General features: G+C 45.0%; 1 protein-coding gene across 1 annotated transcript; it reads right to left on the reverse strand.

Annotated features, from left to right (window-relative positions):
- Positions 1-10: 10 nt before the first annotated feature.
- On the reverse strand, positions 11-8347 carry CENATAC (centrosomal AT-AC splicing factor). The gene is made up of 11 exons (XM_043990993.1): positions 8135-8347; positions 5333-5496; positions 4224-4322; positions 1992-2058; positions 1846-1908; positions 1387-1451; positions 1046-1142; positions 795-825; positions 415-507; positions 204-336; positions 11-121 (listed from the first exon to the last, which is right to left on the reverse strand). The coding sequence occupies exons 1-11, from the start codon at positions 8252-8254 to the stop codon at positions 91-93; spliced, it is 963 nt and encodes a 320-aa protein (XP_043846928.1). The 5' UTR covers positions 8255-8347; the 3' UTR covers positions 11-90.
- Between the last annotated feature and the right edge of the window lie 7952 nt (positions 8348-16299).

The following is a 16299-nucleotide window of genomic DNA, read 5'->3' on the forward strand; positions in this document are numbered from 1 at the left end:
TTGGATTCTGTTAGAAAAAACATAGATTTTATTTACAATATTCATAATATTGCTAAGTTGTGGGAAAAGCTTACAGAGTTCCCATCATGGTTACTGCTTTGTTTCTGCTTTGAACTGATGCCTGGAAGGAAAGAAAAAGGCAAAGATGAGGTTGATGAGGTCAGGTTAAAACAAAAAAAGGTCTGAAACTAGTGAAGACTTACCGAGATTGCCAACGTCGACCATTGTTCCAAACCCTACCAAAGGAAGGCAGCCAGCCTGCACCTGTGCTGGAGCAGTGGTCAAAATTGGCCCCCACTCGATCTGGGGGCAGCTTTCTCAATTTCTGTTTCTCTTCTGCAAGGGGATAAGCAAGGTTGGAGTATTAAGTGTGGTAAGAAAAACTGATCTCAACCAACCCCCTAACTCACTCACTTTCTTTGAGAAATTCTTCATAGGAAGGTCCAATCTGGTGTGCTGAGCTGTTGCAGTCTTCATCATCTTGCAACAGCCAGGGAGGGGTTGCCCCTAAATGAATGAGAACAGACAAGAGACAGACCATTTCTGTTACTGACATGACACTGCTGGAAACGGGGTTGTGGGGTTGTCCCCATAGATGGAGCCCAGCTTCATTTAGGTTCCAGCTGATTCTAAAAGCCAAAGGTCTTAACTCTAATAAAGCAAAGCTGGCATAGTTGGAGATACGGCCTCACTTAGAAATGGGGTAATAGTAGCACCTACCCCACTCACAAAGTTGGGAGGGCCAAGTGAGAGTTGTTGAAAATCAGGAATCAGGATTAACACTTGGGTCTTACCTGAATGAACATTGCCAACTCCTGGGGTGTCCTGTGATTAGAAACAAGAGAGTCCGTTAAAGTGTCTTGAGGCTGGATTTGAAGATCCTGAATCCAGGGCTGGTGCTTAATCCACTGTGCCACCTAGCTGCCCCTCTACTTTGTCTTAATGTGAGGAATTAAGGTTGGTTACTCTGGAGGGAAATTTATTCTAATGCCCTGACTCTGAAGTGTCCCCCTTTTACTGTCTTCTCCCCCCCTACCCCCATTACCTGATGTCCGATGAAAGTCAGGGACTGTGTGGCGTCCATCCAGTTGAGTTCTGGGGCAGGTAGTGGATCCAAGGAGAGCTGTGAACTGGAGGCTATGCTGCAAACAGAAAACCGGAGACAGCCTGGAGATTATGTCCTTAGCCAGTAGCAGACTGACTGGTGCTAGCCACAGGCACTTAAAAATGGGGCTTGGTCTCACCTCGGAGTGAGGCCCCCAAATACCCCCTGCAGTTATGTAGGAATGGCAGCACTAGTCTATTTTGTTTCCAACCTAAGCATCTTCTGGGAGGCTTAAGAGCCCTTTAATTCAGTAGTTCAGGACTCATTTCTGGTCCTCTTACCTGTTTGTTCCTTTCCAGATACAAGACGCCGAACAGCCCTCTTCTGGGTCTGGCACTGCCTGAGGCTGAGTTTGATTCAGGAAAAATCAATGTCTAGAATTTTTTACCTGCCCGTGATCCCTCCCTACCCCTCAGATCCCAATACCCAAAAGAAAAAATGGCAGCTGAACTGTGCTGCCCAATGTGTAGAATCCCTTCCTGCCCCACTAAGTTCTGGCCAGGCTTAGGATGCTGGCAAGGGTGATGCCCCTCCCTCCTCAGGGATCAATGCTATCTTGGTTGAGCCCCCTCTGCCAATCACCACTATCCTGGCCAGTCTTGACACCCTGGAAAGCCAAGGTGCCTTCAGTTGTAGGGTTCCAAGCAGAACAGAAGTCCAGGTGAGATGCTGGGGAGTTCAAAGCAACTCAGAGACCAGCCATGGTGGATACTGCTCTGGAGCCTCCGTTGGACACCAACCTCTAAGACAGACTGTACCACCTCCTGCCGGCTTTGTTCTACTTCTCGAATCTGGGCTGCCATCTGTGGGGGCATCGTAGAGGGGAGATTAAGATGCTGTCCAGGGCACAGGGACCCCAAGGTCCTATAACCTTACCCTAACTTACCTTTTTAATCATTTCATCCTCTTTTTCCTCATAGGAGTCCAGGGCCTTTACCATGGATTTCTTGAATCTAGGGGAAAAAAATGGGGGAACTTGGTCTGGGATTCACAGCCAAGCTAACTGTTGTTTTCCAAGATACTTGTGGCCATTCAGATGCCCCAATTTATACAATTTCTCAAACTTGGTTTTATCCTCAAACCTGTGCTTCCCCCTACTTTGTCTAATCTCTTCCCCAATTTCACTTCCCAGACCAAATCCAGTGGTTTACTGCAGCCACTACCCTGACATCCTTGATTAGTCATTTCCTCCCTCCCCCCCCCCCCCCCCCCCCAAACACAAGCCACTTCATGAAACTGAGGAGTAGGGAGAGAGACCCTCTGGTTTCAGTTTTCCAATGGTTTGATGCTCAGTCAACAGGGAAGTAAAGTCATTTTGAGGCAAGGTAATCTAGCATTTCCTTCCACCTTTTTGTGGAAAGCAGACCAGCCCCAGCCCCAGCTGGTAGTGTTGTCTGCTTCACTGCAGTTAGCAAGACCAACTAAAAACCTGTTTTCCTGTAGTTTGGGGGTTTTGAGTCTTACAGAAGACCCCTTGCTTCCCTTTCCCACGACCATGGTGGGTTTGACTACACCAGACAATCTGTTTTAAGAGGCTTTGATAAAGGATGGTTTGCTTTTCATTCACCTCAGCAGCCTGACAGTGCAGAGGCATCACGTATTACCTAATAATTGATTTAAATCGGTCTCCTTTGGCTTCAGTTTGATAGGTATGTGCTAGCTCAGGGCTGCTTAAACATTTCCCCCTTGTGACTCTTTTTTGCCTGAGAAGTTTTTACACAACCCATAGTATGTAGGTATACGTAACCTTTTACTGTGGCCAAGTTTTTTGAAACCCCCACAATTCAATTAATCGATCCACCTAGAGGGCTTCCCTTCATCCCCAAATGAGGTATACTTCCTAATCTTCAGTAAAAATTACTTAGCATTTGGCATTGTTTTTAGCAATGACAGGTAGAGCTCTCAGTGTGGGAGCCAGGAAGACCCAAGTTTAAATCCCAACCCAGACATAAGCCATACATGATCCTGGGAAAACCATTTAACCACACTTGGCTTCAGTTTTGTACTCATGGCACCTTGTCAGAGGGATCAAAGGAGAACAATCACATAAAGGGTTTTGTAAACCTTAAATCATGTTAAGGGCTAAAATTCTAGCTAGTCTGTCTAAAATATTTAATGAGTGGTCGCCAATAAATTATAAGCTTTAGCAAGAGTTAGACTTTTAAGCATTTATTAAGGAGAATAAGAATTTGGTAAAGAGAGAGAAAGGCCTAGATTCCTATCTATTAAAGGGAGAGCACATTTCTAGCTCCGCTCTCCACCCGAGTCCAGAGGAAAAAGCCCCAGACCGAGCGCCAGTCTCTTCCTTCCTCCTCCCACTCGTCCGCGTCACTTCCTGAAGCCTGGTCTTGCCCTCAAAGACCTTCCCTTCATGGGCAGAACTCTTCTACAGTAAGTATCCAGCAGGTGGCGTTATTCCAATCGTTACAATCATATGTCATTGTCGTAATTTAGAATATTCATATTGTGTCTATGCTTCTGCTTACATCATTTGGCAGATTTTGCAGTTCATGCAGGTCTTCCCTTATTTTTCTGAATTCCTAATATATTCTTCACTTCTTATAGTGCAGTAATATTCCATGAAATTTATGCCACACACTGTTTTGCTTTTCCCTAATCAACAAGTGCCTACTTTGTTCCCAATTTTTGCTACTACAAAAAGTTCTGCTATGAATGTCTTGGTATATTAAGTACCTTTGTGGGACATCCTTGGAATATATGCCCAAGCGGTGGAATCTTTGCATCAAAGGGTGTGAACAATCTAGTTACTTTTCTACCTAATTCCAAACTTTTTCAGATTCAAGTAGGGCCAACTCACAGCTCCACCAACAGCATATTATAGTCTTCCTGGAGTTCTTCCAACATTGATTATTTTTGACTTTGGACATATTTCCCAATTTGCTGGGTGTAAGAAAAAACCAGAACAATTTTAATGTGCGTTTCTCTTATAATTAGTGACATGGAGCAATCTTTCATGCGTTTGTTGACAGATTGAAATTTTGTCTTTTAAAAACAGTTTTGACTCTCTGTTGGGACCAGTGTTCTTTCTGTAATAATAAGGGCTCCCCCTTTCACATTTTTACTCCCTACTTATTCATGTCCATAGCCAATGACTTACCGGGTGTAATCTTGCTGGGAGACTAGGAACTTTTCTTTTAGCAAGATATCTGCCTTATTCTCCCACCAAAATTTGTTAGTTGCTTTCCTGTGGTCCGGACTGTGGATGAAGAGAATGGTATATACAATGATTCAGTATTCTTCCTTTTTTGGGGGGGAGGGGGAGGAAGAGGATACATTTTTCAAGACAGAGTCTTCCAATCAACCCTCTGCTAAATACATTTCCAGAAATCAGTTGAGCAAAGCTGCCTAGCTGATTGATTGCAAATGATAATACATGTCATTTTCAACTTTATTCTTTTTTTTTTTTGGTGGGGTAATGAGGGTTAAGTGACTTGCCCAGGGTCACACAGCTAATACGTGTCAAGTGTTTGAGGTCATATTTGAACTCAGGTCCTCCTGAATCCAGGGCCTGTGCTCTATCCACTGCGCCACCTAGCTGCCCCTGTGCCACTGTTTCTTACAAATGTCCAAGCAAACCAAACTTGTCCTGCACTATTCTCTCCAAGGTCAGAGACTTTAGTTTCTTCAATTCAATTCATTGCAAGATCCAAGGATTGCAGGGACCTCGTGCTATTTTCCCACTCTGGTACAGGAAGAGCAATGCTCAATGACACTGAATGTCTTCACACATAATACTCCATCTCCCATGTATGTGCTTTTTGCAATGGCTGTATCTGAACCCTCAAAGGTATTTCTTCCTCACCTTTGCCTCTTAGAATTCCCCTTCAAGATTCAGTTCCATCACCACCTTCTTTGTGAACCTTTGCTAATTAACCCCCTTTCCTCAAGTTGCTGGTACCTTCTGCCTAAGGTTACTTTGTATTTATCTTGTATATTCTGTGTGCATGTGCATGTATATGCATGTATATAGTATACAATACACAGACACACAGATACACAGGCTACCCTGTCAAAATGGAAGCTCCCTGAGGGCAAGGATTCTTTTCCTTTTGTCTTTGCAGCTTCAGTGCTTAGCACAGTGCCTGGAACACGGTGAGCACTTAAATGCCTGTTGGCTTTGATAGATGGGTTGATGTGGCCCCGCTACTTGTTGGCCCTTGTGACCCGATGTCTCCCTCCTACCCCTTCTCAGCTCCCTGTATATACCAGGCCAGATGCTCTAGCAGACCTCCATGCAGCACAGTCATGTTTCCGTGGCTCAGATGTTTCTGAACCTCACAGCCGCAGCACAGACACCAGCAGCATTGGTCATGCTCAGGGCAATAGCGCTCCACCTGGGCAGTCCGGATTGCTTTTCGGGCAGCCTCCACCTGGTGAGAGAAAGGGAGGAGACTTGAGAGAGGTCAAACTTTTCATCCCTTAATTCAATGACCTCTTCACTGGTCTCTGACCATTCCCTTCAATTGCTTCAAGTTCTTTACCTTCACAGAATGACAAGCTCTAAGAGTTGGAAGGAATATCTGAGGCCTCCTAGTTCAAACAGTAACAGACTGGATCTATTCTGAATCCCTGAAAAGTGCTCATCAGGATTTTGCCTGAGAAGCTCCACTGAAGGAGATCTTGCTATATATTAAGACAAAATCATTCCCTTTTTCGACAGCTCTAAATGTAGTTTTTCTTTATATCAATCCCAAATCTGCCTCATTCTTGTTTTGTTTTGTTTTTAGTGAGGCAATTGGGGTTAAGTGACTTGCCCAGGGTCACACAGCTAGTAAGTGTTAAGTGTCTGAGGCCGGATTTGAACTCAGGTACTCCTGAATCCAGGGCCGGTGCTCTATCCTCTGCCTCATTCTTTAACTCACACTCATCATTCATACTTCTGCCTTCTTAGGCCCAGGACAAGTCTAATCTCTCTTCCATATGAGATCCCTTTCAAGTGCTTGAAGTCATCCACCAGATCTCTCCTCTGTCTTCCTTTCCAGGTTAAACACGACTAATTCATTCAAATGATCCTCATATGGCAGCATGTGAAGCCTTGCAGTCATCTCAGTTACTCTCCTCTGGACATTCTCTAATTTATCGATTAGAATGTGCTGCCCAGAATTGAGTACAGTAGTCCAGTTGTCATCTGACCAACAGTACAATATGGTACTTATAACCTTAGGACTGTAGTTCTTTCAATTCACTGTAAGACTCAATTAGCTTTTTGGACTGCCATATCATATTTTGACTCATATTGAGCTTATAGCTCAAATTTAGATGAACTGTTATCTAACCATGCCTCCTCATTTCCTACTTTGGAAGTTGATTTTTTTTTGTTGTTGTTCTGTGTTTTTTTTTGGGGGGGGGCAGGGTAATGAGGGTTAAGTGACTTGCCCAGGGTTACACAGCTAGTAAGTGTCAAGTGTCTGAGGATGGATTTGAACTCAGGTCCTCCTGAATCCAGGGCCAGTGCTTTATCCATTGAGCCACCTAGCTGCCCCCTGGAAGTTGATTTATTGAACCCAAGTGTCAAAATACATTTCTTTAATACATATATCCCCATTACATTTCACTTTACTAGACTGAGCCCAATGTTCTAGTCTGTTCAGATCTTTTTGGATCTTTACTTTGTCATCCAGCAAGATAGTCCTCCTTTCTCAAATTTAGTAAGTGTACTGCCTATCTATTGAAGTCCCTGAGGAAAACATTAAATAGCACAGACTCATGAGGCACAAGAGTAGAGGCCCTTGAACCATTTAATGATTACTCCTTTAGTCTTTTAAGATTTTTTTTTGGTGATTACTCCTTTAGTCTTATCAGTCCACTGGTTTTTAATCCAACTATACTGTCATCTACCTACATAATAACCTTGACCATATTTCTCTCCCTGTCCACAAGAACAGTATGAAACCTTTGCTAAAAGCTAGGTAATTTATATTGTTTCCCTGACGTGCCAGTTCAATAACCCTGTCAAAAATGTAAATTATTTTGACATGACCTGCTGTGCCAAAGAATTTTTTATTACTATTTTGTCAATACTGATGATCTCTTGTAGGACCACTTGTTTTCTCTTGATTATCTGTCACCTCATGGTGGACCGAAGTCTGTTAATAATGTATAAAATGGGGCAGCTAGGTGGCACAGTGGTTAAAGCACCAGCCCCGGATTCAGGAGTACCTGAGTTCAAATCCAGCCTCAGACACTTGACACTAGCTGTGTGACCCTAGGCAAGTCACTTAACCCTCATTGCCCCACAAAAAAAAAAGTATAAAATGGCTCGCATATAAGTGTGATACTGATGTAATGATGATTCTTTCTCCATTTTCTTCTACTACATACTGGTAGGTATACTGCTGATTAAGATTTTAAAATTTTAGTTGTAGTTTTTCTCCAAGAAGTCATACTAGCTCACTCTTTGGGATCTGCACTTCCTACCTAATTATCTAGTCAATAACTATTCCTTTCATCAAGTCAACAAGCATTTATTATTATTCAGTTTATTTATGATATTTATTATTTCTTTATAGAATTCTGGCAGTGATTAAAGTTAATACCATCCACTGGCCCATAATTTGCAGATGATTCCCGTACTTCAAAGGAAAAAAAAAGATATTTGTATTTTAAGAACTTTGTCACTGACAGTCACTCTGCAATCACAATACCTGGGGATGTTTCCTATGGGCCCAAGGACTCAGGTAGTCGTTCTCCTACTTAACTTGGTTAGCAAAAACCTATTAGCCATTTTGGATCTGTCTTTTCTAGTCTCTAGCAGAGAAATGACAAGTGACCAGATCTGAGGTCCGCCTCCATCGCCCATTCATTCAGCCCCGTCTTTCCCAATTCCCTCGCCTCTCAACCCCTTGGATTCTCCCCTAACACTCTTCTAGTCTTACCCTCATGTTCATTTGCCCAGGCCCCTCTCCTCTCCTGGCTGTGCCCCTCCCCTCCAGACAACACCCCCGTGCCCAGGCCCCGCCCCTCCGCGCCCCCCCCCCATCTTCCCCATCCCCGGCCCCCGGGCCCGACCTGAGGCAGCAGCCGCTCCAGGGCCGCCCTCAGCTGTCGCTGGTGTTTGCGGCTGTAGACGTGTCCGCGGCCCGAGAAAAAGCTCTGGCGGCACAGCGGGCAGCGAAGCGCCGGCGCCATCGCTCCCCGCGCCAAAGCAGCACCCAAGCTTCCCTCCTGGGGCCTCCGCGGGCGTCTCCACCTCCGAAGCCACGCCTCGCGACCTTCGACCGGGACGAGCCCCACCCCTTCCGGCCGTAGCGTCCCTCCTACTGCGGCTGTGAGGGCACGCCTTCTGCTTCCGCAAACTGGGGCGGGGCGTTTACATCGGTTTCTATCCAATCCAAATCGTGTTCTCTCCTCCTCTTTTACGGAGGCGAAAACAGACCTGCTGCTCCCACTAGTGACGTGCCCCGAGTCCTGCACGTAGCAAAGTGAGAATTTGAACATACATCCTCTCGGTTGCGGGATCCGAGTTCTTGCTAGTACACCACACTTTTAGTTCCGCTCCGCTCCGCGAACGCCTTTTATGCGTCCTCGCGTACTGTACTACACCTTACTAGGTGCTAAGAGCTCCAGGCCGGTGCAGGGGGCGGGGCGGGACGGGGCGGGGGGAGAGGGGGGGGGGAGAGAGTGGGCCTGCATTTACAGCTAGCAGGGAGCTTGGAGGCAACTGATTCCAGCCACTCATTCAACCGAGGCCTTCCATAGACATCACGTGACTAACCCAGGGTCACACAGTTAGTAGCTGAATGCAGGTTTTGAACCCAGATCTTACTGACTCCCATGAACCAGCAAAGGAATGGTGGAAAGTAGAGGAGGAGGAGTGGAGGCATGGGAGAGGGATAACTGATCAGTGGGACCATCCCCCTTCTCTGCCCTACTTACTGCCTTCCCTGGCTTCCCTGAAGTCCCAACCAAAATCTCACATCCTACGGGAAGCCTGCCTCAACCCCTCTTAATTCCAGAGCCTTCCTTCTGTTAATTATTTCCTCTTTATCCTAGACATAGCTTGCTTTGTATGTTTGTTTACATGGTATCTCCCCCCATTAGATTGTAAGCTCCTCTCGGGCCGGGACTGTCTGTTACCTCTTTTTGTATCCCCCGTGCTTAGCACAGTGCCTGGCACATACTTGTGCTGAATGTTTATTGTTAGGCAGCTTGGTGATGAAGTGAATAGAACACCAGACCTGGAGTAGGGAAGACGCATCTTCCTGGTTCAAATATGACCTCAGACAGTTACTTAGCTGTGTGTCCTTGGGCAAGTCATTTAACTCTGTTTGCCTCAGTTTCCTGCTCTGTACAATGAACTGGAGGAGGAAATGGCAAACCACTCCAGTATCTTTGCCAAGAAAACCCCAAACGGGGTCAGGAAGCATAGGACAAAAACAAGAACCGAGGTAGTGCCATCTCCCACCTCTCTTTTGAAAAAAAAAATATTGCTATCTTGTTTGTTTTTTGGGGGTGGGGGGCAATGAGGGTTAAGTGACTTGCCCAGGGTCACACAGCTAGTAAGTGTCAAGTGTCTGAGGTTGGATTTGAACTCAGGTCCTCCTGACTCCAGGGCTGGTGCTTTATCCACTGTGCCACCTAGCTGCCCCCAGTTGTTACTTCTTTTTTTTAATTAAAACAAAAAAATTTTTGTGCAGTTGTTACTTCTTACAGCATAGCACAGTCATATTTCAATCGATCCATACACTATCACTTGTTTAGCCATTTGGCAATTGATACCATCTTTCTTACAGACCTAAAATTAATTTTGTTACCATCTCCCAGAGACCTAAGATGTCCCTTTATCTCCTGGTAGACAGGTAAATGAATGAATAAAGTATTTATTAAGCATTTAATATGTGCAAAGCACTCTGCTATAAACCCTGGGGGGTTCAAATAGAAAAGTAAAAGAGTCTGTGCTCCCTAGCCCACATTCTAATGGGAGACCACACAGGTAAGGTTTTAGTTGCAAGTCAGATGGGAAGTTCCCATGGTCCTTAGGGTGCTGGTGATAATGCCTCTTCTTTAATGTAATTTCCACTGATAAAATCATATCCGTTTCTGATGTTGAACCATTTGACTACATGCCAAGAACTTTCTCTTTTGAGTAACTGTAGCTGAGGCAGCTGCAGGAGCAGTGGCCAGGCTGCATCTCCACAGGGATGATGTCTGAGGGCACTGGGCCAGAAGCATTGTTATTCCCAAGGCTTCTTGGGGTCCTGGGTTCAGGGTCCTGGTCTATCTCCATCAGGGTCTCAGGGGAGATGATGCTCCACATGGTGGTGATCTGACTTACCTGGCTCATGCTGCCTTCTGTCCCTCCCTCAGGGTGCCCTGCTGCTTCTGGGGATACCCCTCACTTGTTCCCTTTGTCCTAATCCTACAAGCAGGGATCAGCTTCAGGGTCACACTGGTGATGACTTAATGAGCCTCCAAGAATAAATATTCTGAGGTCCCTTCCAGCTCTATGATTCTGTAATAGCTAAATCTCAGAATTACAGATCACTAGAGCTAGGGGTCGCCTAGAATATCTTTTAATGTTACAGAAGGGAAGAAGTGTACTGGGGCAGTGCCTTTAAGTCAGGAGAGACCTAAGCTTAAATTCCAGCTCTGACACAGAGCTTCACACTCCCTGCCTCTATTTTATTATCTGTAAAGTGGGAATATTAGTACTTACAGTACTTACCTCAAACAGTTGTGGGAAGGAAATCTTTCTTTAACCCTTAAAGCACCCTGTTAATGTGAGATATGATGAGGAAATAAAGACTCAGTAAATTTCCCAAGGTCACCCAGTTTTCTGGAGCAGAGATAGGACTCCAAACAGATTTCTTGGGAACACATTCATGTCATCCTTTTGTTCCCTGGTATTTATTCCAATTACTGACAGTACTTAATTCAATCCAGCAAACATATATGGGCTGCTTACTCTGTGCTAGAAGCATTATTCTAGGTTTTGGAGAGATAAAAAGACAAAAATGAAACACTTCTTCCCTGCCTTCAAGGAGTGGGGATAGACAGTAGAAAACATTCTCTGTGTGTGTGTGTGTGTTGGTGGGGGAGAGGGGAAATGGTGGGGAAATGTGAATGGATAAACCTAATTAAAATACATACAGAGTAAATACAAAGGAATTTTGGGGGGGTAGGGAAGAGGAGTAGCAATTGGGGACATCAAGAAAGGTCTTCTGGAAGAGGTAGAAACAGCTGTGATTTGAAAGAAGCAGAGGCAAGGAGGGAGAGCACTCCTAGAATGGGGGGATAGCTGATATTCAGAGGCACTGAGGTAGAAGATGGCATATCATACATGGAGATCAGTGAAAGGGCCAATTTGGTCCAAATGTAAAGAGAGTGATGGGAAGCAATGTCTGGATAGATGGAGCTATACTTTCAGGGGCTTTAAATTCCAGATAGAGGAATATTGTATTTTATGCTATAGACAATAGGGGGTGACTGAAAGTTCTTGAGTTGGGGAATAACATGGTCGGACCCATTCTTTTTTTTTTTCAGGGTAATGGGGGTTAAGTGACTTGCCCAGGGTCACACAGCTAGTAAGTGTGAAATGTCTAAAGCTGGATTTGAACTCAGGTACTCCTGAATCCAGGGCCGGTGCTTTATCCACTGCGCCATCTAGCTGCCCCCCAGACCCATTCTTTAGGAATATCACTTTGGTGGCTGTATGAAAGATGGTTTGGACTGGGGAAAAATGAGGAAAGGAGACATCTTAGGAGATTATTGCAGTATCTCATGCCAAAGGAAATCAGGGTCTGAATTAGACCATGAGTTTCCTGGAGGAGATAAAGAGGACCATGACTAGAGAACCTTGGTACTCAGTCCTGCTGGGTTGGAGCAAAGCTTTGGTAAATATTTTGTAGGGCAGCTAAGTGGCCCAGTGCATAGAATGCTGAGGACCTGGACTCAAAAGACTCATCTTCCTGAGTTCAAATCTGTCCTCCGATACTTACTAGCTATGTGATCCTGGGCAAGTCACTTCCACTTTTTGCTTCAGTGTCCTCATCTGTAAAATGAGCAGGAGAAGGACATGACAAACCACTTCAGTATCTCTGTCAAGAAAACCCCAAATGGGGTCACAAAGAGTTGGACATGACTGGAAAACAACTGAACAACAACAAAAATGAATAGGCTAAAACATATTACTTACAAAGAATTTCAGAAGAAGGGTATAAAGGCTGTCATTAGAGATATAAGAGCATAAAAGGAAGTGAGTCAGTCATGTAGCAAGAACCTGGGATGCCTGATGATAGCCCACCAACCTGCTCCACTAGTGTGTATTCACAGCATCAAGATATCTATGGGAAATCCCACAGCATATTAGGTATATCCTCTCTATCCCCTGAAATGTTTTGGGGGAGGATATGGTTAAGGCACTAAGGAAGAGGAAGGGTGGATGGGTGGAGGCGATGTTGGCATGGACAAGCTCACCCACCTGTGGAGTAACCTGAGTAGCTATTGTTCTTCCTACTAAGTGAAGCAAGCAGCACAGGTAGAAGAAATTGACAAGCTGCTCTCAGAAGCACTGCAGCCCAGACACATTCATTCATCCCTATTGTAGATAGCTTTTTCAAGGAGTTTAGCTACCAAGGGCAGAAGAGATACAGGGCGGGGCAGCTAGGTGTCGCAGTGGATAGAGCACTGGCCCTGGAGTCAGGAGTACCTGAGTTCAAATCCGGCCTCAGACACTTAACACTAGCTGTGTGACCCTGGGCAAGTCACTTAACCCCAATTGCCTCACTACTAAAAAAAAGAAGAAGAAGAAGAGATACAGGGCGATAATTAGCAAGGATGGAAGGATCAAGAAAGGGGTTTTTGAGGATGAAGGGTTATGTATGTATTTGTGGGCAATAGGGAAGGATGGGAATGACAGAGCGGTAAGAGATGGGATAGAATGGGGTCGGTCACTTGTGTAAGTAGAGGGGTTAGCTTTGGTAAGCTGGCGGCAGTAGTGCAGTGGATAAAGCACTGGCCCTGGATTTAGGAATACCTGAGTTCAAATCTGGCCTCAAATACTTGACACTTACTAGCTGTGTGACCCTGGGCAAGTCACTTAATCCTCATTGCCCCTCAAAAAAAAAAGCCACTTCTTCATGTGATTCAGGGATAAAGGAGGAAACGATAGCAGAAGGCATCTGATTTATATGAGATGAGGAAGAGGGGAGAAGAAGGAGCTCATGGTGAATGGCCTCATTTTTTTCTGCTAAATATGAAGCAAGGATCTCAGCTGAGAGGGTAAGGAGAGAAGGAGCCATGGGAAATTTGAGGAGGAATGAAATTGGAAGAGCCGTTGTGGAGGTGAGATAGTTGATAAGGGAGGCATAGTAGGATTACCTAACACTAACAAGGGCCCAGTTGAGGTCGTGTAACATAAGTCTACAGGGGACTCAATCATTTTCTTTTTCCTTTTTGTTTTTTTTTGCAGGGCAATGAGGGTTAAGTGACTTGCCCAGGGTCACACAGCCAGTAAGTGTCAAGTGTCTGAGGCCGGATTTGAACTCAGGTACTCCTGACTCCAGGGCTGGTGCTCTATCCACTGCACCACCTAGCTGCCCCAGATTACAGAATTCTTATTGGAGGTCAAGATATAGATCCTAGCTTCTTTAAACTGTGTATCTGGACCCCATATGGGATCATATATTTGAATGTGGGGGTCGAGAAAAATTTGGCAACAGTATAAGGTTATGTATATCTATTTTTTATACCTATATTTCTGGGGTCAACATAAAAATTTCTCAGGTGAAAAGGGGTCGAGAGTGGAAAAAGTTTAAGAAGCTCTGGTCTTGGGGCAGCTAGGTGGTACAGTGGATAGAGCACTGGCCCTGGAGTCAGGAGTGCCTGAGTTCAAATCCGGCCTCAGACACTTAACACTTACTAGCTGTGTGACCCTGGGCAAGACACTTAACCCCAATTGCCTCACTAAAAAAATTTTAATTTAATTTAATTTAAAAAAAAGAAACTCTGGTCTAGGTGAAAGGTAGGGTTTGGTAAGGGAAGGCAGAGAGAGAAGTGAAAAACTGTTAGACTATGGTTAGATAAAGGCATTTTGCAATTCTTATAGATGTGGATGGTGAGTTTGGATAATGTCAAGATCAAGGATATGACCATCTTTGTGTGTGGCTGAGGTATTATGGGAAGTGAGTGGGTTGAGGAACTGAGAAGTTAAGGTGTGTGAAGGAGAATCAATGTGTATGCTGAAGTCTCCTAGTATGGGGGCTGGAGTTGAGGAGAACAATTGTGAGCCAGTTACCGAACTTGTTCAGGATGGAAGGGGTGTGACCTATGTCTTCAGACATAGACAACAGCTACTTAAATTTTGATTGGGTGGTAGATTTGATTTGTACAATCCTCAAAGAAGAGCTTCCTGAGTGATGGAAGTAAGGGGAGAACCTGGAAGTGGCAACCCGAGGTCTGATGGAACAATGAGGCACCCATACAATTGTCAGTAAAAATTCATGTCCCCTTCCCCCCCCCCACCGTAATGAGGGTTAAGTGACTTGCCCAGGGTCACACAGCTAGTAAGTGTCAAGTGTCTGAGGCCAGATTTGAACTCAGGTCCTCCTGAATCCAGGCCAGTGCTTTATCCACTGTGCCACCTAGCTGCCCCCAAAATTCCCATTTTGATAGCCTACATTACAAAATGCCTTCTCCAGAACCATGCGGAATGGGCAAATACACCAAAATAGGTGAATACACCTTACAGAAAAAGGGTTGGAAGCTAAAAATGCTCTCTTTGGTCTTTGATTCATCTTGTCATCAAGGAGATATTCTGTACATTCCAGGGGCATCAAGGGGAGGGAGATCATCAACTCAATCCTTTGTCTCTATCTTTTCTGTGCCATTATCCCCCACCCCCAAAAGGCAGTCAACTGGACTGAGAGGGAGGTCAGGAAAGAAAGGGTGCTCACCAGCTCAGAAAAGGCACTAGGGTGAGACTAATTAACCTACAGGGGTGAGACCAATTAACCACAAATTAACAGCCAGATGGTCTGGTAGAGTGAGAGTTGAGAAGTTGAATCCTTATAAATCAGCAGAGGAAGCAAACGTACAGTTTTCCTGGTCCCAGTTGTCTCTTTTTATTAGAATTTTATCTATTTTTATTATCATCTCATCTCTTTTTCCCACCCCCTTCTTGCTAATTCTCCTTTCCTGTGGTGTTTGAGGTCCCAGATTTAGGTAAGACATGTCCAAAGGCAAGAAGAAAAAGTCCAAAGCTGAATCCAAGACCCCAACTGAGCCTCCTACCAAACCCATACCAAAACCCCAACCTGAACCTAAACGTGCACCAGAACCTGGACCTGAACCCAAACCCAGATCTGAACCCACACATGTGTTTAAACCGCCACCTGATCCCAGAAGTCTGCCTAAATCTACAAGCAAACCTGAACCTGAGCCCACACATGTGTTTAAACCGCCACCTGATCCCAGAAGTCTGCCTAAATCTACAAGCAAACCTGAACCTGAGCCCACACATGTGTTTAAACCGCCACCTGATCCCAGAAGTCTGCCTAAATCTACAAGCAAACCTGGACCTGAGCCCACACATGTGTTTAAACTGCCACCTGATCCCAGAAGTTTGCCTAAATCTACAAGCAAATCTGGACCTGAGCCCACACATGTGTTTAAAATTCCACCTGATCCCAGAAGTTTGCCTAAATCTACAAGCAAATCTGGACCTGAGCCCACACATGTGTTTAAACTTCCACCTGATCCCAGAAGTTTGCCTAAATCTACAAGCAAATCTGGACCTGAGCCCACACATGTGTTTAAACCTCCACCTGAACCCATAAGTGCACCTAAATCTTCAAGTAAACCTGGATCTCAAACTAGGCATGAAGAAGAAGATAATGAAAGTGAGGAGGGGAAGGAAAGGGGGGAGGGAGGAAAGGGGGAGGGGGGAGAAGGGGCAGGGAAAGCAGTAACAAGGTGATTTTCAGGTGCTGTTAAATTGGCTTAGGGACCAGAGATTTGTGTGTCTGAATCTTTGTTGTTGTTGTTTTTGTGGGGGGGGGGCAGGGCAGTGGGGGTTAAATGACTTACCCAGGGTCACACAGCTAGTAAGTGTCAAGTGTCTGAGGCCTGATTTGAACTCAGGTCCTCCTGAATCCAGGGCCGGTGCCACCTAGCTGCCTCCTGAATCTTTTTAAGACCTGTATTAGGGGGAGAAATAATTGAGAATGGGCTTTAGT

This window comes from Dromiciops gliroides, chromosome 3 (genome assembly GCF_019393635.1).
Source record: "Dromiciops gliroides isolate mDroGli1 chromosome 3, mDroGli1.pri, whole genome shotgun sequence".
Taxonomy (NCBI): domain Eukaryota; kingdom Metazoa; phylum Chordata; class Mammalia; order Microbiotheria; family Microbiotheriidae; genus Dromiciops; species Dromiciops gliroides.